This window comes from Oncorhynchus keta, chromosome 22, assembly GCF_023373465.1.
Source record: "Oncorhynchus keta strain PuntledgeMale-10-30-2019 chromosome 22, Oket_V2, whole genome shotgun sequence".
Classification (NCBI taxonomy): Eukaryota; Metazoa; Chordata; class Actinopteri; order Salmoniformes; family Salmonidae; genus Oncorhynchus; species Oncorhynchus keta.
Window position 1 is genome coordinate 44,137,419 of NC_068442.1, and position 24,066 is coordinate 44,161,484.

The 24,066-nt window shown below is 44.1% G+C and overlaps 1 protein-coding gene across 1 annotated transcript in view; it reads left to right on the forward strand.

Moving 5' to 3' along the window:
- LOC118401541 (zinc finger protein GLIS1-like) overlaps positions 1 to 24,066 on the forward strand; it is a 202,686-nt gene that overhangs the window by 153,190 nt on the left and 25,430 nt on the right. Inside the window, exons 6-7 of the mRNA XM_052475299.1 lie at positions 169 to 279; positions 10,102 to 10,273. Coding sequence (XP_052331259.1) covers positions 169 to 279; positions 10,102 to 10,273 — 283 coding nt within the window. The remainder of the gene's footprint in view (positions 1 to 168; positions 280 to 10,101; positions 10,274 to 24,066) is intronic.

Below are 24,066 nucleotides of genomic sequence, written 5' to 3' on the forward strand. Positions count from 1 at the left end.
TGCCTAATGCATACATATGTTCTTGTGGTTTTATATGAATCAATATAGCAATGTTAGGTTTCTTTGTCTCGTGGTTGTGGGTTTCATTGCGCTGATATTATAGAATAAATAGTTGCTTTGAATCATATACTTATCATGTACTTATCATATATTTGTCATGTTCTATAGAAACCGTACGCATGTCAGATCCCTGGCTGCACCAAACGCTACACAGACCCCAGCTCTCTACGCAAACACGTCAAGATCCACTCCGCCAAAGAGCAACATGTGCATAGAAAGGTAGGCCTTCCATTTACAGACCAACATATTTACAGCTGTGGCATACCTGTTGCAAAAAAGCCGGGAAGAGATTTTTGATGTGCCGATTCTATGGCACAGGGTTGAACTGATACAAAACTGATACACAAAACAACGCTGAATTCAAAACTTTTGAGTTTTTACATTTAAATTACTATAGAAGATTATTGCAAAAAAAATAGAATGTTATGTATATATGGGGGATACAACTATCACAGCTCTGCAGATTTTGCTGTGAAGAGACAGAATCATTCGATCACTTGTTTTGATAGACGGGAGGGGTTGAAGGTAGCTGAAATTTTGTTTTGATATATGGGAGGGGTTGAAGGTTGCTGAAGGGTGGAATAAAATAAAATAATAATAATAAAGAGATGACGAATGTACAATCACCATGTCTGTGTACCATGTCTGTAAAAGGTATACTGTATGCTATGTATTAGCTGGAAGTAGAAGCTTAAGTATTGTTGTTCATTAGTTTTCTCCAATTACCTGATGGGGGTAGTGTTCTATATATATATATATATATATATATATATATATATATATATATATATATTTATATATATATATATACAAACAATTACATTGATAGAACCCACCGTCTATCTGCAAAATTAAAGCTGATCTACTTCCTAAAACTAAAATACTAAATATAAAGAAATAAAAAGACACCCAGAGAGAGTGAGCGAAAATCTAAAATGCTACCCATATATCATACCAGTGGAGACCCAAGTCACTTTAAATCGGAGGAAGTGCTCATTGTAATGGCGTGAAAGGAATTAATGAATTGGCATACCATTCCAGCCATTACATTGGGCCATCCTCCTTTTAACAGCATCCACTGTCTTACACTATACATATTATGACCAGGAACTGAAAGCATGTTAGGACTCTTATGGATCTTGTCAGGCCACATGCATCACAAATGTATAGTTGCCATGGCACCCTAGTAGCAGCCTAAGCAGAGAGCTCCAATATACATGTACATTTAGTTATTAAGTGTTTTTAATGGCTGTTTTAAATCAGCTATTTTGTTTTTGATAACAATGAGTTGTTATTACATACCTGTTGGTTTTAACCCACAGATGTATAGTTTGACTGGCAGGTCAACTCTTTTTGGCATGGCTAGCTAGCGAACTGGCTAATGTTTTTGTTTAAATGATGCATCTGGACACAGTACCAGCTTTTCATTTCACCTGGTTGCTGGTTCCTGATCTTCTGAGAACATCATTTGATGAGTCACCTGAAGCTTGAGATGAATGGGAGATACATCAGAGGAATGCAGTGCTGAGGCAGAAGACCTGTAGTGAGGACGACTGGCTACTACTTTGAACTGTGTGTGGTGAGCTACACTCCTCAGGCTGGTTCCCAGAGTAGCCCACAACAAGATCGTCACCAGACATTTTAATCAACCATCTCCCTGACCACCTTCCTATGATCGAGCCACAAACTCTCCCTCTCCATCTTTGGAGGATGCATGCACTCAAAGACTTGGCCACTATTGGTTGAGCTAGCGAGCTATAGCTAGGCTTCTCATGATGATGTATTGGTTGCGCTAGCTCGCTATAGCTCGGCTACTCATGATGATGTATTGGTTGCGCTAGCTAGCTATAGCTAGGCTACTCATGATGATGTATTGGTTGAGCTAGCGAGCTATAGCTAGGCTTCTCATGATGATGTATTGATTGAGCTAGCGAGCTATAGCTAGGCTTCTCATGATGATGTATTGGTTGCGCTAGCTAGCTATAGCTAGGCTACTCATGATGATGTATTGCTATTTATTATTCTTATTATGCTGATCAAAACCATAAACACAACATGTGGTCCCACGTTTCATGAGCTTAAATAAAAGATCCCAGAAATGTTCCATACACACAAAAACGTATTTCCCAAAAAGGTTTACATCCCTGTTGGTGAGCATTTCTCCTTTGCCAACATAATCCAGGTGTAGCATATCAAGAAGCAGATTAAACAGCATGATCATTGCACAGGTGCACCTTGTGCTCGGGATTATCAAAGGCCACTCTAAAATGTGCAGTTTTGTCACTCAACACAATGCCACAGATGCAATTGGCATGCTGACTGCAGGAATATCCACTAGAGCTATTGCCAGATAATATAAAGTTCATTTCTCTACCAGAAGCCGCCTCCACTGTCACGACTTCCGCCGAAGTCTGGCACTCTCCTTGTTTGGTCGGCGTTCGGCATTTGTTTTGTCTTGTTTTTCCGCACACCTGGTTCACATTCCCTCATCTGACTAAATGTATATTACCCTCTGTTCCCCCCATGTGTGTGGAATTGTTTGTTTGTTACGTGTGGTTCGCATCAGGCTGGTTTGCGCCGGGTATGTGTTTGACCCTTATGTTTTGTTTATTGTACCGTTTGTGTACTTTGGGCATTATCGCTGTTTTCCTTGGGCATGAATAAAGTGCGCCTGTTATCACCCATCTCTGCTCTCCTGCACCTAACTCACCTTCAACCAGTTGCGCACATCGTGACAGAATTCCACACCCCTTATGGAGTGAGCAGGAGCAGGTACCCCTGTTGTAAGGGTCGAGGAGCGCTTCCGGGAGCACACGGCGATGCTCCACCATCTCGGCACCGTCATGGACCACGTCGTTCAGACAATGGACCGCTGGGAGAGACAGGGAGTCCCTCCAGTGCCCTCCCCAGCACAACAGGGGTCTCCACTACTCGCCTCTCCTGTATCCGGTCCCAGTGGGATTCGTCTCGCCCTTCCCGGGGAGTTTGATGGGATGGCGGCACGCTGCCAGGGGTTCCTGCTACAGCTGGAACTGTATCTGGCGACCGTCTACCCGGCTCCTTCCGGACGTGAGAGAGTGTCCGCCCTCGTCTCGTGCCTCTCGGGGAGAGCCCTGGAGTGGGCCAACGCTGTGTGGGTATAAGGAGATGCGGCACTGGACCACTTTGAAGAGTTCACCCGCCCTAGGGTAGAGCGGCGGGTGAACGTCTTTTCTACCTGAGGCAGGGGACGAGAAGCGCCCAGGAGTTCGCCTTGGACTTTCGGACCCTGGCCACCGGATGGGATGGAATGACAGGGCCCTGATCGACCACATTCGCTGCAGCCTACGCTAGGATGTCTGTCGGGAGTTGGGCTGCAGGGACACCACCCTCACGTTTGATCAGCTGGTGGACCTGTCCGTCAGGCTGGATAACCTGCTGGCCACCCGCGGACGTTCAGATGCAGCTCTGTCGGTTCCATCTCCCAGCACCACCGCTCCGGTGCCTATGGAGCTGGGAGGTGCTGCGCTCAGGGAGACCAGAGGAGTGGCCTTCACGTGCACCATCTGTGGCCTCAGAGAGCACACTGCCGGTCGGTGTCGGGTTGGGTCCTCTGGGTGTCGAGGCAGCAGGTCTTGCGCACTCTGGCATCACCCCAGGGGAGCCTGCACCATTCTCATCCAGGGCCCTCTGTTGCCCACCTGTTTTTGCAAGTTAACTTTCCTGAGTTTTCCCCGCATTCCCAGCATAAGGCGCTCGTCAATTCAGGCGCGGCTGGGAATTTCCTAGACAGATCATTTGCCCATAGTTTAGGGATCCCCATCGTTCCAGTGGCTAAACCCTTCCCAGTTCACGCCTTAGACAGTCAACAAATAGGGCCAGACAAGGAGAGAATCATTCTCTTCCTCATTGACTCTCCTGCGTTTCCCGTGGTGCTAGGCCTACCCTGGTTAGCCTGTCATGAGTCATGAGCCCACTGTTTCATGGCAACGGAGGGCTCTCACGGGGTGGTCGCGAGAGTGCTCGGGGAGGTGTTTAGGGGTTTCCGCTGGTGCTACTACGGTGGAAAGTCCAGACCAGGTCTCCACCGTGCGCATTCCCCCCGAATATTCCGATTTGGCTCTCACCTTCTCTAAGAAGAAAGCGACTCAATTACCACCCCATCGTCGGGGGGATTGTGCGATAAACCTCCAGGTAGACGCCACACTTCCCAGGAGTCACGTGTATCCCCTGTCACAGGCAGAGACGGCGGCTATGGAGACATATGTCTCCGAATCCCTGCGTCAGGGGTACATTCGGTCCTCCACTTTACCTGCCTCCTCGAGTTTCTTTTTTGTGAAGAAGAATGAGGGAGTTCTGCGCCCGTGTATTGACTATCGAGCCCTTAACCAGATCACTGTGAAGTAAAGATACCCGCTACCTCACATAGCCACAGCGATTGAGTCAATGCACAGGGCGCTTCTTCACTGAACTAGATCTCAGGGGCGTATACAACTTGTTGCGTATCCGGGAGGGAGACGAGTGGTAGACAGCTATCAGTACCACCGCAGGGCATTATGAGTATCTCGTCATGCCGTACGGGTTGATGAATGCTCCGTCAGTCTTCCAAGCCTTTGTGGACAAGATTTTCAGGGACCTGCACAGGCAGGGTGTAGTGGTGTATATCGATGACATTCTGATATACTCCGCTGCACGCGCCGAGCATGTGTCCTTGGTGTGCAAGGTGCTTGGCCGACTGTTGGAGCATGGCCTGTATGTCAAGGCTGAGAAATGCCTGTTCTGACAGCAGTCCGTCTCCTTTCTAGGATACCACATTTCCACCTCAGGTGTGGAGATGGAGAGTGACCGCATTTCAGCCGTGCGTAATTGGCCGACTCCTACCACGGTAAAGGAGGTGTAGCATTTTTTAGGATTTGCCAATTACTACCTGAGGTTTATCCGGGGTTTTGGTCAGGTAGTGGCTCCCATCACCTCACTGCTAAAGGGGGGCCCGGTGCGTTTGCAGTGGTCAGCTGAGGCGGACAGGGCTTTTGGTCACTTACGGGCTCTGTTTACCTCGGCTCCCGTGCTGGCACATCTTGCTCCTTCTTTGGGGTTCAGGGTGGAGGTGGACGCGTCCGAGGCTGGGATAGGAGCCGTGCTCTCTCAGCGCTCAGGAACGCCACCGAAGATCCGTCTTCTCGAAGAAGCTCAGCCCGGCAGAGCGAAACTATGATGTGGGGGACCGGGAGCTGTTAGCTGGGAGCTGTTAGGCGTGGAGACATTGGCTTGAGGGGGCCCAACACCCTTTTCTCATCTGGACTGACCCCGCAACCAGGAGTACATCCGGGCAACGAGGAGACTGAATCCTCATCAGGCAAGGTGGGCCATGTTTTTTACCCGTTTTGTTTTCACCCTTTCTTTCAGACCAGGTTCCCAGAATGTTAAGGCTGACGCACTGTCCCGGCTGTATGACACAGAGGAGCGGCCCATGGATCCTACCCCCATACTACCGGCCTCCTGCCTGATGGCACCGGTAGTATGGGAGCTGGATGCGGACATTGAGCGGGCGTTACGTGCAGAGTCCGCTCCCCTCCAGTGTCCCGCTGGGCATCTGTTCGTTCCGTCTCCGTCGCCTTAGCATCAGAGTCAGACCGAGGCTCCTGTGGTGGACGACTGTTTCAGGCGTGCGGAGGAGACCTGGGACCATGTTCACCTCCAGCGGGCCGTGCTGTGCCAGGGGGCCAACGCAGGCCATCACCGCAGTGAGGCTCCAGTGTTCGCACCGGGGGACCGGGTCTGGCTCTTGACCCGAAACCTGCCCCTCCACCTGCCCTGCCGGAAGCTGGGGCCGTTGTTTGTGGGGCAATTTAAAGTCCTGAGGAGACTGAACAAGGTTAGTTACCGGTTACAGCTCACACCCGATTACCGTATTAACCCCTCGTTCCATGTGTCTCTCCTCAGGCCGGTGGCGGCTGGCCCGTTCCAGGAGTCTGAGGTGCGGGAGGTTCCTTCGCCCCCCTTTGGACATCGAGGGGGCCCCGGTGTAATCCGTTTGCTCCATACTGGATTCAAGGCGTCGGGCGAGGGGCCTTCAGTACCTCGTGTACTGGGAGGTTACGGTCCGGAGGAGAGATGCTGAGTCCCGGTGGCGGACGTCTTGGACCCATCTATGCTGTGGGAGTTTCACCATCTTCGTCCGGATCGCCCTGCACCTCGCCCTAAGTGTCATCCCTGAGGCCGGTGTCGGCGCGCTTCTGGAGCCGTGCGTCAAGGGGGGTAGTGTCACGACTTCCGCCAAAGTCGGTCTCTCTCCTTGTTTGGGCGGCGTTCGGCGGTAAACGTCACCGGTCTTCTAGCCATCGCCGCTCCACCTTTCATTTTCCATTTGTTTTGTCTTGGTTATCCGCACACCTGGTTCACATTCCCTCATCTGACTAAATGTATATTACCCTCTGTTCCCCCCCATGTCTGTGTGTGGAATTGTTTGTTTGTTACGTATGGTTCGCATCAGGCTGGTTTGCGCCGGGTATGTGTTTGACCCTTTTGTTTTGTTTATTGTACCGTTTGTGTACTTATTATCGCTGTTGTCCTTGGGCATGAATAAAGTGTGCCTGTTGTCACTCATCTCTGCTCTCCTGCACCTGACTTACCTTCAACCAGTTGCGCACATTGTGACCCCAACGTTGTTTTAGAGAATTTGACAGTAAGTCTAACCGGACTCACAACCACAGACCACGTGTAACCACACCAGCCCAAGACCTCCACATCCAACTTCTTCACCGGCGGGATGATCTGAGACCAGCCACCCGGACAGCCGATGAAACTGTTGGTTTGAAGAATTTCTACACAAACTGTCAGAACCCGTCTAAGGGAAGCTCATCTGCATTCTCCTCGTCCTCACCAGGGTCTTTACCTGACTGCAGTTCGGTGTCGTAACAGACTTCAGTGGGCAATTGCTCATCTTCAATGTCCACTGGCACGCTGGAGAAGTGTGCTCTTCACGGATGAATCACGGTGTCAACTGTACCGGGCAGATGGCAGACAGAGTGCTCCTTGATACCTTGATTCATCCGTGAAGAGCACACTTCTCCAGCGTGCCAGTGGACATCGATGGCAATTTGAATGCACAGAGGTACCGTGACAAGATCCTGAGGCCCATTGACGTACCATTCATTCGCCGCCATCACCTTATGTTTCAGCATGATAATGCACAGCGTCATGTCGCGAGGATCTGTACACAATTCCTGGAAGCTTCCATGGCCTGTATACTCACCAGACATGTCACCACTCATTGAGCATGTTTGGGATGCTCTGGATTGACATGTACGACAGCGTGGTCCAGTTCCTGCCAATATTAAGCAACTTCGCACAGCCATTGAAGAGGAATGGGACAATATTCCACAGGCCATAATCAACAGCCTGATCAACTCTATGTGAAGGAGATGTGTCTCGCTGCGTGAACCAAATGGTGGTCACACCAGATACTGACTGGTTTTCTAATCCACGGCCCTACCTTTTTTTAAGGTATTTGTGACCAACAGATGCATTTCTGTATTCCCAGTCATGTAAAATCCTAATTTATTTTAATTAATGGATTTCCTTAAATGATCTGTAACTAAAATCTTTGAAATTGTTGCATGTTGAGTTTATATTTTTGTGTATAAATGTCCCCAGTAGGTGTAATCCCAGCCATGTATTTAGAAAGTAGGGACATTGAGGTTTCTGCATTGTGATGCATTTACATGACACTGAAATATTCTATGGCAGCCATGTTAGCTCCCCATTAACATTACATGGGGATATATTTAAATAATGCTATGTAACTGAAAATTCTACAACTTTCTAAATACATGGCTCGCGGTGTAATCATCTTGTGCTTATTCTTCATCACAGCTCCATACAGTTGGATTCATTTAGTTTAGCCTTTGAAAACCTTTGAAATTCCTGGACAATAGATCAGGTTTGACCACATCGTGTTCATGGTCCACATCACATTCTTCTGCTGATAAATATGGGGAGAATGGAGAGAGAGAGAGAATAGTCTCATTGTTGTTTAAAGGGCCTGAATGTCGTCGGCCGGGCCTGAATGATGTGTTCCTTTGCTTAGCTGTAAAACGGAAACACATGTGAGGTTTATACCATTGTTAATATGCTGTAGCTAGAGCAGAATAGTGTCCAGATGCTGTGGACAAATGTCAAACAAACATTCTCACTCCATCTCGGAGCAGAAAAAAATGAATTATGTCATGTTTTGAAAGGCAGAGTCCCAATTAGACTTGATGAATTGTTGCAAGGCGCTTGTAAGGAAGTGTATCCAATCACGACGTGTTCAAATGATAATTTAACTAATGATTGTCGAATTGATCAGTGATATGTAAAGACAGCAATCCATCTACACTCATCTAACAAATGTCTAATAAATACCTCGCGCCAAGTCAAATATCAAATCCAGACTGGCTATTCAATCCATCCTGAATTCCATGGCAGCCCTGGCATACTAATCTGTTAGGACATCTTTGTGTGAGGTATCGCACACTTCTAACCACATATCCATCCTGTTGGCTTGCTTCGTGGGTGTGTCCAACCTGTAAACGAGATAACGGATGGACAGAGGGATGAATAGAATGATAGATGGTTGGATTGGTTGTCCTGATCCTCTCTTTCTCCTGGTCCTAATAAGAGGGCTGCTTGTGGTTGTGAAGCTGGACTCTAAGCCTGCTATTTCCTTTAAGTCTCTGTGGTTGAGATGTCACTAGTAATTAACTGATGCACTGCTTTATTAAAGACTGTTGTGCTTGTTGGCCAGTTTACACAAATGGATATTTTTTATACCATATTCCTTATGTTACTGATGTCAGCTCCTTCTGGCAGATCTACAGCGTCAATGTCCCGGTAGAGGGTTGACGTTACAGTACATTACAGTCACTGTTCCTAGGCCGTCATTGAAAATAAGAATTTGTTCTCAACTGACTTGACTAGTTAAATAAAGGTAAAATAAAAATAAAAATTTAGCATATGCCCTAACACAATGTGAGAGACTGACATTCAGTGTAGTTTAGTGTAGCTTATGTGTAGAAATCTATAGCCTAATTAGGGATCAAACCCACAAACCTAAATTAGTTAGCACTGTGGGCTAATCAACTAATCATTCTGGTTAGAGGGATAAACATCTCACCTATCCCTTCACTCCAATCACTGTCCAGACACAGCAGATTGGCCTTGTCCTTCAGCATAAAATCAGGTATTCGTATGACAAACCTTGATGTTAACATCCTGACGTTACCTCAGCTCTAAAGGGACATCTGACATTACCTCAGATCTAATGAAACATCTAACATTACCTCGGATCTAATGCAACATTTGACATTACCTCAGATCTAATGCAACATCTAACATTACCTCAGATCTAATGGTACATCTGACATCACCTCAAATGTAAAGGTACATCTGCAGAGGAAAGGGAACGACGTGGTTTTTAGGATTCCTGCAATGCTCTGGCTTGGGTTGTACTACAGTCCACTATAACATTTTACGACAGTGTAACTCACTGTGCTGATGTATAGAACAGAGTAAAACTGATCTATTTGACAGACTACCTATCATTTTGATGTATATTACCTTGAGACCACTGCTAGCTACATAAACCCAGGGGTGGGATTAGAATTTAGACTTAGATTGGTAACTGACTAAAATCAGTGGGAATGTAGGAATTCAGCTCAGAATTCCAGAATTTTGACATGTCAAAATAATGATTGCACTTTGGGACCTCTGTTCCCACGCATTCTGCCCCAATTCCACCCCACATGATAGACTGCAGTTTAATGTGTGTTCGCGTGCCCAGATACCATTGGCAGAGAGACAGGTTTTCACTTTTCACGTCTTGGCTTTACATTGGTATGCAAGATGTCCAAACAAACACTGAAATTCATGCATGACTCAAAGGAAAAGCAAATCATCTCTCTTCTACTCCAACATCCAATGATGGCACTGTTCCCGCTCAATTGTATTTTCATTTTGTTCACTTTGTCTTCGTGACCACATGTATTGTACAGTAACCCTGTCTCTCTGTTTGATTGACAGCTGAGGCCGTTCCCCCACCTGGAGCAGGACGTCCTGAGTGAGTGTCTGTCGGTGCAGCACTTGCAGGGCTCCGCCCCCTCCCAGCACCTTAACTGCCCTACCCCCGCTCAGCAGAACCTGTTCAACGGGAAAGACGGCCGCTCCCTCGGACTGGGACAAGACATCTTCACAGGTGCACACCGGAGGTCACTCTACCCCCTAACCACTAACCCCTGGCCTCTAACCTTTAACCCAAAATCCTAATACTTCAGGTAGAATTTGCCTGTAGTGGAAGATTTAGGATCAGCTTACCCTTTCCAATTCTTAACCGTAATCATTAAGGAGGGAAATGAAACTGACCCTAGATCAGTGTGTAGGTGCAACTTCTTCCTACTCTGACCTTTAACCCCATATATGACCAATCCATCAACACACTGATCTACAGTTGAAGTCTGAAGTTTACATACACCTTAGCCAAATACATGTGAACTCGGTTTTTCACAATTCCTGACATTTAAACCTAGTAAGAATTCCCTGTCTTATTTCAGTTAGGATCACCACTTTATTTTAAGAATGTGAAATGTCAGAATAATAGTAGAGATAATGATTTATTTCAGCTTTTATTTCTTTCATCACATTCCCAGTGGGTTCAGAAGTTTACATACACTCAATTAGTATTTGTTAGGATTTCCTTTAAATTGTTTAACTTGGGTCAAACGTTTCCGGTAGCCTTCCACAAGCTTCCCACAATAAGTTGGGTGAATTTTGGCCCATTCCTCCTGACAGAGCTTGTGTAACTGAGTCAGGTTTGTAGGCCTCCTTGCTCGCACACACTTTTTCAGTTCTGCCAACAAATTTTCAATAGGATTGAGGTCAGGGCTTTGTGATTGCCACTCCAATACTACCTTGACTTTGTTGTCCTTAAGCCATTTTGCCACAACTTTGGAAGTATGCTTGGGGTCATTGTCCATTTGGAAGGCCCATTTGCGACCAAGCTTTAAATTCCTGACTGATGTCTTGAGATGTTGCTACAATATATCCACGTAATTTTCCATGATGCCATCTATTTTGTGAAGTGCACTTGTCCCTCCTGCAGCAAAGCACCCCCACAACATGATGCTGCCACCCCCATGCTTCACGGTTGGGATGGTGTTCTTTGGCTTGCAAGCCTCCCCCTTTTTCCTCCAAACATAACGATGGTCATTTTGGCAAAAGTTCTATTTTTGTTTCATCAGACCAGTGGACATTTCTCCAAAAAGTATGATCTTTGTCCCCATGTGCAGTTGCAAACTGTAGTCTGGCTTTTTTATGGCGGTTTTGGAGCAGTGGCTTCTTCCTTGCTGAGCGGCCTTTCAGGACTCGTTTACTGTGGATATAGATACTTTTGTACCTGTTTTCTCCAGCATCTTTACAAGGTCCTTTGCTGTTGTTCTGGGATTGATTTGCACTTTTCGCACCAAAGTACATTCATCTCTAGGAGACAGAATGCATCTCCTTCCTGAGCGGTATGACGGCTGCGTGGTCCCATGGTGTTTATACTTGCGTTAGTATTGTTTGTACAGATGAACGTGGTACCTTCAGGCTTTTGGAAATTGCTCCCAATGAGCTGATTTATTTTGATTTTACCATAGTGTCAAGCAAAGAGCCACTGAGTTTGAAGGTTGGCCTTGAAATACATCCACAGGTACACCTCCATTTGACTCAAATTATGTCAATTAGCCTATCAGAAGCTTTTAAAGCCATGACATAATTTTCTGGAATTTTTTAAGCTGTTTAAAGGTAAAGTCAACTTAGTGTAATTAAACTTCTGACCCACTGGAATTGTGATACAGTGAATTATAAGTGAAATAATCTGTAAACAATTGTTGAAAACATTACTTGTGTCATGCACAAAGTAGATGTCCTAACCGACTTGCCAAAACTATAGTTTGTTAATAACAAGAAATTTGCGGAGTGGTTGAAAAACGAGTTTTATCTAACCTAAGTGTATGTAAACTTCCGACTTCAACTGTATCTTTCATACTACAGTAAACTTTGACATTTGAAATGATGGCAGACACTGTCCCAGCACTGATTTCCTGTTATGAAGACAATAGTGGCCTGAGTGTGTTAAACTCAATCTCATGCTGAATTTGATACTGATACTAATGAATTAGACCTGATTCGGTTTAGAAACAAGTCCACTGTGTTTTACAGGAAAATGTTAGCTCCACTTTCCCTCAGAGTATTTTCAATTTGAAAAGGACTGGGTGTATATCAAAATGAGATGTACAATATTAATAAAGAACATCTGCAAAAAACGAACAATTATGATTTGCAAGTAAAACTGACCTTCGATTCACATTCAAAAAGTGCTTACTTTTTTATTAAATTTGGAAATCTCTGAGATCATATAGACTATAGTAGTAAGCCAGTGACTTGTGAAGGAGAGATTCATGACCCGGAAGAAATATAGTGGTACTATGGAGGAAAGGAGAGATGCCCTGCACTGTTCACAATTTATGGACACATCTGCCATTGTTTGCTCAGATAGTCCAATCCAGACGCCCCATCGTTCTCTCTTATTGTTACGGGAACACAATGCACACTTACTGGGGGGATTATAAAAGCTCAAGTTGTCTTTGATTATTGAATCGATTCTTTCAATCTTGGCTTCTTTCCTTCCCTCTGCCTTGAGTGGATGTGTTGCAAATGGTTTCTAGGCTAGAGCTGATGTGTTGGTGTGGCTGTATTAGTTGATTAAGAGGCGTTCGAGTATGCTGTGTTTGTTGGGGTTGAAGAAGAAGTGATGAGTCGTCTCCTTCGCATGTGTTGGACTTTGTTCTCTGAAGGAGGATAGTCAGCAGGATTGGCAATGTAGGGAGACTCTACAATGTTAACACTTTTAGAGCTGACAGTGAGTAACACTTCTAGAGCTGACAGTGAGTAACACTTCTAGAGCTGGCAGTGAGTAACACTTCTAGAGCTGGCAGTGAGTAACACTTCTAGAGCTGGCAGTGAGTAACACTTCTAGAGCTGACAGTGAGTAACACTTCTAGAGCTGACAGCGAGTAACACTTCTACAGCTGACAGTGAGTAACACTTCTAGAGCTGACAGTGAGTAACACTTCTAGAGCTGACAGTGAGTAACACTTCTAGAGCTGACAGTGAGTAACACTTCTAGAGCTGACAGTAAGTAACACTTCTAGAGCTGGCAGTGAGTAACACTTCTTGCGCTGGCAGTGAGTAACACTTCTTGAGCTGGCAGTGAGTAACACTTCTAGAGCTGGCAGTGAGTAACACTTCTAGAGCTGACAGTGAGTAACACTTCTAGAGCTGACAGTGAGTAACACTTTAGAGCTGACAGTGAGTAACACTTCTAGAGCTGACAGTGAGTAACACTTCTAGAGCTGACAGTGAGTAACACTTCTAGAGCTGACAGTGAGTAACATTTCTAGAGCTGACAGTGAGTAACACTTCTAGAGCTGGCAGTGAGTAACACTTCTAGAGCTGGCAGTGAGTAACACTTCTAGAGCTGACAGTGAGTAACACTTCTAGAGCTGACAGTGAGTAACACTTCTAGAGCTGACAGTGAGTAACACTTCTAGAGCTGACAGTGAGTAACACTTCTAGAGCTGACAGTGAGTAACACTTCTAGAGCTGACAGTGAGTAACACTTCTAGAGCTGACAGTAAGTAACACTTCTAGAGCTGGCAGTGAGTAACACTTCTTGAGCTGGCAGTGAGTAACACTTCTTGAGCTGGCAGTGAGTAACACTTCTTGAGCTGGCAGTGAGTAACACTTCTAGTGCTGGCAGTGAGTAACACTTCTAGAGCTGACAGTGAGTAACACTTCTAGAGCTGGCAGTGAGTAACACTTCTAGAGCTGGCAGTGAGTAACACTTCTTGAGCTGGCAGTGAGTAACACTTCTAGAGCTGACAGTGAGTAACACTTCTAGAGCTGACAGTGAGTAACACTTTTAGAGCTGACAGTGAGTAACACTTCTAGAGCTGACAGTGAGTAACACTTCTAGAGCTGACAGTGAGTAACACTTCTAGAGCTGACAGTGAGTAACACTTCTAGAGCTGACAGTGAGTAACACTTCTAGAGCTGGCAGTGAGTAACACTTCTAGAGCTGGCAGTGAGTAACATTTCTAGAGCTGACAGTGAGTAACACTTCTAGAGCTGGCAGTGAGTAACACTTCTAGAGCTGGCAGTGAGTAACACTTCTAGAGCTGGCAGTGAGTAACACTTCTAGAGCTGACAGTGAGTAACACTTCTAGAGCTGACAGTGAGTAACACTTCTAGAGCTGACAGTGAGTAACACTTCTAGAGCTGACAGTGAGTAACACTTCTAGAGCTGACAGTGAGTAACACTTCTAGAGCTGACAGTGAGTAACACTTCTAGAGCTGACAGTAAGTAACACTTCTAGAGCTGGCAGTGAGTAACACTTCTTGAGCTGGCAGTGAGTAACACTTCTTGAGCTGGCAGTGAGTAACACTTCTAGAGCTGGCAGTGAGTAACACTTCTAGAGCTGACAGTGAGTAACACTTCTAGAGCTGACAGTGAGTAACACTTTTAGAGCTGACAGTGAGTAACACTTCTAGAGCTGACAGTGAGTAACACTTCTAGAGCGGACAGTGAGTAACACTTCTAGAGCTGACAGTGAGTAACACTTCTAGAGCTGACAGTGAGTAACACTTCTAGAGCTGACAGTGAGTAACACTTCTAGAGCTGACAGTGAGTAACACTTCTAGAGCTGGACAGTGAGTAACACTTCTAGAGCTGACAGTGAGTAACACTTCTAGAGCTGACAGTGAGTAACACTTCTAGAGCTGACAGTGAGTAACACTTCTAGAGCTGACAGTGAGTAACACTTCTAGAGCTGACAGTGAGTAACACTTCTAGAGCTGACAGTAAGTAACACTTCTAGAGCTGGCAGTGAGTAACACTTCTTGAGCTGGCAGTGAGTAACACTTCTTGAGCTGGCAGTGAGTAACACTTCTAGTGCTGGCAGTGAGTAACACTTCTAGAGCTGACAGTGAGTAACACTTCTAGAGCTGGCAGTGAGTAACACTTCTTGAGCTGGCAGTGAGTAACACTTCTAGAGCTGACAGTGAGTAACACTTCTAGAGCTGACAGTGAGTAACACTTTTAGAGCTGACAGTGAGTAACACTTCTAGAGCTGACAGTGAGTAACACTTCTAGAGCGGACAGTGAGTAACACTTCTAGAGCTGACAGTGAGTAACACTTCTAGAGCTGACAGTGAGTAACACTTCTAGAGCTGGCAGTGAGTAACACTTCTAGAGCTGACAGTGCGTGAGTGTGAGTGTGCATCTCCTCCCTTAAGGCTGTCTCATCGTTGCCGGTGATCAGGCCTTCCACCGATGTGTCGTCAGACAATTTGATGATGGTGTTGGAGTCATGCGTGGCCATGTAGTCATGAGTGAACAGGGAGTGCAGGAGAGGACTAAGCACACATCCCTGTGGGGCCCCGTGTTGAGTGTCAGCATGACGGAGGGGGTGTTGCCTACCCTCACCACCTGGGGTCGGCCTGTCAGGATGTCCAGGTTCAGTTGCATAGTGATGTGTTCAGTCCCAGGGTCCTAAGCTTGTTGATGAACTTGGATGGGACAATGGTGTTGAACGCTGAGATGTAGTCAATGAACAGCATTCTCACATAGCTATTCCTCTTATCTAGGTGGTTGAGGGCACTGTGGAGTACAATTGAGATTGCGTCGTCTATGGATATGTTGGGGCGGTATGCAAATTGGAGTGGGTCTAGGGTGTCTGGGATTCTGGAGTTAACGTGTGCCATAACCAGCCTCTCAAAGCACTTCATGATTACAGATGTGAGTGCTACAGGGCGGTAGTCATTGTGGCATGAAGCCATGGAATTCTTGGGAACAGGAATGATGGTGGTCAGCTTGAGACATGTGGGGATTACAGACGGGGACAAGGAGAGGTTGAAATTACCGTGAATATGCCTGCCAGTTGATTTGCGTATGCTCTGAGAACGCGCCCTGGAATATTGTTCGGCCTTGCGAGTGTTGATCTGATTAAAGACCTTACTCACGTTGTCCTCGGAGATCGATCACCCAGTCCTCTGGTTCGGTGGGTGCCCTCACGCACAGTACTGTGTTGTTATTGTCAAAGTGTGCATAAAATGCATGAGTTTGTCTGGAAGAGAGGCATCATTCGGTGTATCACAGCTGTGACTTCCTTTGTAATCCGTAATAGACTGTAGCCCCTTCCACATGCGGCTGGCGGTGGAGCCTGTTTAATATGATTCCACCTTATTCCTATATTGTCATTTTTCTCATTTGATGACTCTACAGAGGTCATAGTGGGACTTTTTGTACTTGTTCCTGTTTTCAGATACAGCCTCAGGGTTGTCTGTGATAGCCCTGTGTGCTGTAGCCCTATCCTTTAGTTTAGAGCCAACCTCTGTGTTAATCCAGGGCCTTTGATTGGGGAGGCAGCGAACCTTCACTGTGAGGACAATGTCGCTGATGCATTTCCTTATGAAGCTAGTGACGGCTGTGGTTAGCTCGTCGATTTTATCGGCAGTGTCTCCAGAACATATTCCAATAAACACTAGCAAAGCAGTACTGTAGCATAATCTCTGATTCTGATGTCCATTTCTCAACAGAGCGAGTCACAGTTACTTCCTGTTTGAGCTTCTGCTTGTAGACAGGAAGCATGAGCATGGAGTCATGATCCGATTTGCCAAACAACGGACGAGGGATGGCCTTGTATGCTTGTTTGTGAGTAAAGTAACAGTGGTCTAGGACTTTATCGCCCCTAGTGGCGAAGGAGACGTGTTGATGAATGTTGGGCATCACATGTCTTAATGACGTTGAATTAAAATCTCTGTTAACAAGAAAGGCAGCCTTCGGGTGCACGTTTTTCTGCTTGTTTATAGCCTCATACAGTTTGTTAAATGCCAGCTTGTTATATTTCTTGTCCTGAGGTAGAATGTAGACAACAGTCATGATAACAGCTGAAAACTCCCTCGCGAGGTATGAAGGGTCGACATTTTACCATCAGGTATTCCAAGACCGGTGAACAATGGGTCGAGACTTCCACTGCGCTCGAGTCAGCACACTATTTGTTGTTGATGAAGAGACAACCCTCTCCCCCTCTCCATTTCCTTAATCATTTATTGATTTTGTATGAATCATTTCTTTACAACACATTCAACATATCACACTAACCAAACAACAACAAACAAAAAACCACATGTAAATGCATGACACCATTGTTCTCTCTCCTATTTTGACTCATTCACATTTTAATACTTTCCTTTTATTTGCACAATTTCATCCTAACAAACAATTGAAATACAAATGTTGCATATATGGAAGGTCCTGCAACAGAATTTTAAGAACAATAAATAAATAGGTAATTAATATGATTATTTCTCATTATGTACATTATTTGTATAAATGTACACTACCGGTCAAACGTTTTAGAACACCTACTCATTCATTGTAGAATAATAGTGAAGACAACAAAACTATGAAATAACACGTATGGTATCATGCAGTAACTTCTCAAGTTTCTTCAAGTGCAGTTGTAAACACCATCAAGCTCTATGATGAAACTGGCTCTCATGAGGACTGCCACAGAAAAAGAAGACTCAGAGCTACCTCTGCTGCAGAGGATAAGTTCATTAGAGTTAACTGCACCTAAGATTACAGCCCAAAAAAATGCTTCACAGAGTTCAAGTAACAGACACATCTCAACATCAACTGCATGAATCAGGCCTTCATGGTTGAATTGCTGCAAAGAAACCACTCCTAAAGGACAACAATAAGAAGAAGAGACTTGCTTGGGCCAAGAAACACGAGTAATTAGAGCAACATTAGACCAGTGGAAATGTGTCCTCTGGTCTGGAGTCTAAATGTAAGATGTTTGGTTCCAACCGCCTTGGGTTTGTGAGACGCGGTGTACGTGAACGGATGATCTCCGCATGTGTATTTCCCACCGTAAAGGTTGTGTAGGGGTGCTTTGCTGCTGACACTGTCTGTGATTTATTTGAATTCAAAGGCACACTTAACCATCATGGCTACAACAGGATTCTGCAGCGATATGCCATCTCATCTGGGTTGCGCTTAGTGGGACTATCATTTGTCTTTCAACAGGACAATGACACAACACACCTCCAGGCTGTGTAAGGGATATTTTACCAAGGAGAGTGATGGAGTGCTGCATCAGGTGACCTGGCCTCCACAATCCCCCGACCTTAACTCAATTGAGATGGTTTGGGATGAGTCGGACCGCAGAGTGGAGGAAAAGCAGCCAACAAGTGCTCAGCATATGTGGGAACTCCTTCAAGACCTTTGGAAAAGCATTCCAGGTGACTACTTCATGAAGCTGGTTGAGAGAATGCCAAGAGTGTGCAAAGCTGTCATCAAGGCAAAGGGTAGCTACTTTGAAAAATATAAAATATATTTAGATTTGTTTAACACTTTTTTGTTACTACATGATTCCATATGTGTTATTTCACAGTTTTGATGTCTTCACTATTATTCTACAATGTAGAAAATAGTAACAGTAAAGAAAAACTCTTGAATGAGTAGGTGTGTCCAAACCTTTGACTGGTAGTGTACAGGCGTGGCCAAAAGTTTTGAGAATGACACAAATACAATTTTCACAAAGTTTTCTGCTTCAGTGTCTTAAGATATTTTTGTCAGATGTTACTATGGAATACTGAAGTATAATTACAAGCATTTCATAAGTGTCAAAGGTTTTTATTGACAATTACATTAAGTTGATGCAAAGAGTCAATATTTGCAGTGTTGACCCTTCTTTTTCAAGACCTCTGCAATCCGCCCTGGCATGCTGTCAATTAACTTCTGGGCCACATCCTGACTGATGGCAGCCCATTCTTGCATAATCAATGCTTGGAGTGTGTCAGAATTTTATGTTTTGTTCCTCGAGTCACTTATTTATCACTTTTGCCTTACGGCAAGGTGCTCCATCATGCTGGAAAAGGCATAGTTCGTCACCAAACTGTTCCTGGATGGTTGGGAGAACTTGCATTCGGAGGATGTGTTGGCACCATTCTTTATTCATGGCTGTGTTCTTAGGCAAAATTGTGAGTGAGCCCACTCCAGGCAATCCTCCAAAAGTCTTCGCCTCACAGTGTGTGCAGATAAACTCACACCTGCCTGCTGCCATTCCTGAGCAAGCTCTGTACTGGTGGTGCCCCGATCCTGCAGCTGAATCAACTTTAGGAGACAGTCCTGGCGCTTGCTGGACTTTCTTGGGCACCCTGAAGCCTTCTTCACAACAATTGAACCGCTCTCCTTGAAGTTCTTGATGATCCGATAAATGCTTGATTTAGGTGCAATCTTACTGGCAGCAATATCCTTGCCTGTGAAGCCCTTTTTGTGTAAAGCAATGATGACGACACATGTTTCCTTGGGGATAACCATGGTTGACAGAGGAAGAACAATGATTCCAAGCACCACCCAGATTTTGAAGCTTCCAGTCTGTTATTCGAACTCAATCAGCATGACAGAGTGATCTCCAGCCTTGTCCTCGTCAACACTCACACCTGTGCTAACAAGAGAATCACTGACATGATGTCAGCTGGTCCTTTTGTGGCAGGGCTGAAATGCAGTGGAAATGTTTTTGGGGGATTCAGTTCACTTGCATGGCAAAGAGGGCCTTTGCAATGAATTGCAATTCATCTGATCACTCTTCATACCATTCTGGAGCATATGCAAATTGCCATCATACAAACTGAGGCAGCAGACTTTGTGAAAATTTATTTTTGTGTCATTCTCAAAACTTTTGGCCACGACTGTATATACTAGGCTGTGTCAGAGCACAAAAAATTGTCAAAGACTCCAGTCTCTGCTACCACACGGCAAGCGGTACCGGAGCGCCAAGTCTAGGTCCAAAAGGCTCCTTAACAGCTTCTACTCCCAAGCCGTAAGAAAACTGCTGAACAATTCATCAAATGGCCACCCGGACTACCCACTGTATATAGGCTCAATATTGTTATTTTATAGCGTTCATATATTTTTTAGATTATTATTTATAAAGGTTTTACTTTAGTTTATTTAGTAGATACTTTCTTAACTCTGTTTTCTTAAAACACCATTGTTGGTTAAGGACTTGTGAGAAAGCATTTCACAATAAGGTTTCACAATACACCTGCAGTTTTTGGCACATTTGGCAAATACGATTTGATTTGAACGTCAGATCGGCAGTTATTTACCCCAATTCCGGCTTCAACTTTGACTTAAACTCAACTGCCCTGGGTTCTTTCTGTATTTCCAACCCAATTTTTGGGGTATCCAAGAGGAAACCATGGTGTTACAGAGGCAGGAGGGGGCTAGAAACTATTGTGAATTCCATGAAAGTAGACGATGTGAGATGGTCCTCCCGCTTTTTAACATTCAGAATGTTAACAATATACATGACAATGGCTCCAACTACAAAACTAAGCCTCTTAACGTACTGAAATCCTTCTTTAAGAAGATCAATGAAATGATCCCTACATTTAAATGGAATTCAAAGCAATCCCCACATCACATTAGAGAAATGTAAAGGAAGCATGGCACTTCCAGATATTAAAACATATTACATATCATATGTAACAAGAAAAACGTGGTACTGGAATTACCCAGCAAAATAACACCCCTCTTCCTTAGCAATTGAAGAAAAAATGTCCCACCACTTCCTACTTAGATTGATAGCATAATGAATACTACCTGAATATCTGAAAGACCATCCAAAAATATCTGCTTCTTGGAATGATCTTAAAATTGTTGGAAATAAATTATAAATCTCCTTATGCACCTCCTTTCAAACAAATATCTGGAGTAATTCACACATATTCATTAATCACAGACTGGTATTGTGGAGAGATTGGCTACAGATGGGAGTTTGGGCCGTGTCCGATTCGTATAAAGATGGTCAAATGATGGGTCTGAATGAACTAAAGGATATGACCAGCTTTACCAACCATTTTAAAATAATTCAGATTGTACAGGCAGTCAAGTCAGTAGATAGAACAATTAACATTTGAACATGATTTGAACAAATTGGAAAGTTTCATAAAGCATGTCCGTTCCCAAAAACACCTGGCTTCTAGAGTGTATACATTCTTAAACTAGAAAACAAGGGGGCTTCACCTTCACTTAAGAGAGAAAGGGAGTAAAGATTTGAAGATGAAAATACAATAAATTGAATGGAAAAAAAGGTGGGAAAACTGCTTTAAAACGTGCTGAGTGCCTAAAACACAAATGGTTCAATATAATACGGAAGTTTACATACACCTTAGCCAACTACATTTAAACTCAGTTTTTCACAATTCCTGACATTTAATCCTAGTAAAAATTCCCGTTTTAGGTCAGTTAGGATCACCACTTTATTTTAAGAATGTGAAATGTCAGAATAAGAGTCACATCACATTCCCAGTGGGTTCAGAAGTTTACATACACTCAATTAGTATTTGGTATCATTATCTTTAAATTGTTTAACTTGGGTCAAATGTTTCAGGTAGCCTTCCACAAGCTTCCCACAATAAGTTGGGTGAATTTTGGCCCATTCCTCCTGACAGAGCAGCTGTAACCGAGTCAGGTTTGTAGGCCTCATTGCTCGCACACCCTTTTCAGTTCTGCCCACAAATCTTCTATAGGATTTAGGTCAGGGCTTTGTGAGGGCCACTCCAATACCTTGACTTATTGTCCTTAAGCCATTTTGCCACAACTTTGGAAGTATGCTTGGGGTCATTGTCCATTTGGAAGACCCATTTGTGACCAAGCTTTAAACTTCCTGACTGATGTCTTGAGATGCTTCAATATATCCACATAATTTTCCACCCTCATGATGCCATCTATTTTGTGAAGTGTACCAGTCCCACCAGTCCCCCGTGCTTCACGGTTGGGATGGTGTTCTTTGGCTTGCAAGCCTCCCCCTTTTTCCTCCAAACATAACGATGGTCATTATGGCCAAACAGTTCAATTTTTGTTTCATCAGACCAGAGGACATTTCTCCAAAAATAATGATCTTTGTCCCCATGTGCAGTTGCAAACCGTAGTCTGGCTGTTTTATGGCGAATTTGGAGCAGTGGCTTCTTCCTTGCTGAGCGGACTTTCAGGTTATTTCGATATAGGATTTGTTTTACTGTGGATATAGATACTTTTGCACCTGTTTCCTCCAGCATCTTCAGCAAAGGTCCTTTGCTGTTGTTCTGGGATTGATTTGCACTTTTCGCACCAAAGTACGTTCATCTTTAGGAGACAGAACGCGTTTCCTTCCTGAGTGATATGACGGCTGTGTTGTCCCATGGTGTTTATACTTGCGTACTATTGTTTGTACAGATGAACGTGGTACCGTCAGCCATTTGGAAATTGCTCCCAAGGATTAACCAGACTTGTGGAGATCTAAAAAAAAAATATTTTGAGGTCTTGGCTGATTTATTTTTACCATGATGTCAAGCAAAGAGGCACTGAGTTTGAAGGTAGGCTATGAAATACATCCACAGGTACACCTCCAATTGACTCAAATGATGTCAATTAGACTATCAGAAGCTTCTAAAGTAATGACATAATTTTCTGTAATTTTCCAAGCTGTATAAAGGCACAGTCAACTAAGTGTAGGTAATCTTCTGACCCACTGGAATTGTGATACAGTGAGTTAGAAGTTAAATAATCTGTCTGTAAACAATTGTTGGAAAAATGACTTGTGTCATGCACAAAGTAGATGTCCTAACCGACTTGCCAAAACTATAGTTTGCTAACAAGACATTTGTGGAGTGGTTGAAAAACTAGTTTTAATGACTCCAACCTAAGTGTATGTAAACTTTTGACTTTAACTGTATATTTAATAGAACTTACTGGACTCTATCTAAAATGTACAAGGCAAAAATGACAACCGATAGCAAATGTTGAAGATGTACAGTGATTTCGGAAAGTATTCAGACCCCTTGACTTTTTTTCTACATTTTGTTACGTTACAGCCTTATTCTAAAATCGATTAAATTGTTTTTTTTCCCCTCATCAATCTACACACAATAACCCATAATGACAAAGCAAAACAGGTTTTTAGAATTTTTGACAATGTATTAAAAAAAACTGTGGCCTAGAGTTTTTTACACATTGGTTGCACATGTGACATTATTGTAGAAATTAGGTAAAACTGATTTAAGTTTGCCTGCATTAAAGTTCTTGGCCACTAGGAGCACCGCTTCTGTATGAGAATTTTCTTGTTTGCTTGAGTGTAGTATTAGTAGCAGCATCAGTTTTATGTGGTAAATAGACGGCTACAAAAAAATAGATGAAAACTCTCTTGGTAGATAGTGTGGTCTACAGCTTATCATGAAGTACTCTACCTCCGGTCGAGCAATACCTGGAGACTACCTTAATATCAGACATCACGCATCAGCTGTTATTGACAAATAGACAGACACCCCCAGCCCTCGTCTTACCGAACATAGCTGTTCTGTCCTGACGATGCACAAAAAACCCAGCCAATTGTATATTATACATATTTCAGCCATTTCTTAGTGAAACATAAGATATTACAGTTTTTAATGTCCCGTTGGTAGGAAAGTCTTGAACGGAGCTCATCCAGTTTATTATCCAGTGAATGCACGTTGGCTAATAGAACGGATGTGAAAGGCGGATTCAAAAGTTCTCGTCGGTTATACGTTTGTTTGATAGGCCCAATCTTACTCAGGAAAATGTCTTTCTTCCTTTTAGCACCTGAATTATTGTTTTTCCGGATACACTGCTAGTGCACATAACTTCAACTGCTTCAAGTCCATAGGTCCAAGTCATTATGGCAGGCTACAAGTCTGGCTATGCCACCAAGTGCCATCTACAAACACCAACATAACCCTTCAGAACCCTCATAGAACCCCCTACAAATTCACAGAGAATCCTGACAGAAGTCACACAGAACACTTTCCGAATCATCACAGATCCTTGTTAGAACCGTCACACTCACAATCAAACATTTCTCAGTTCCGTCACAGAACCCT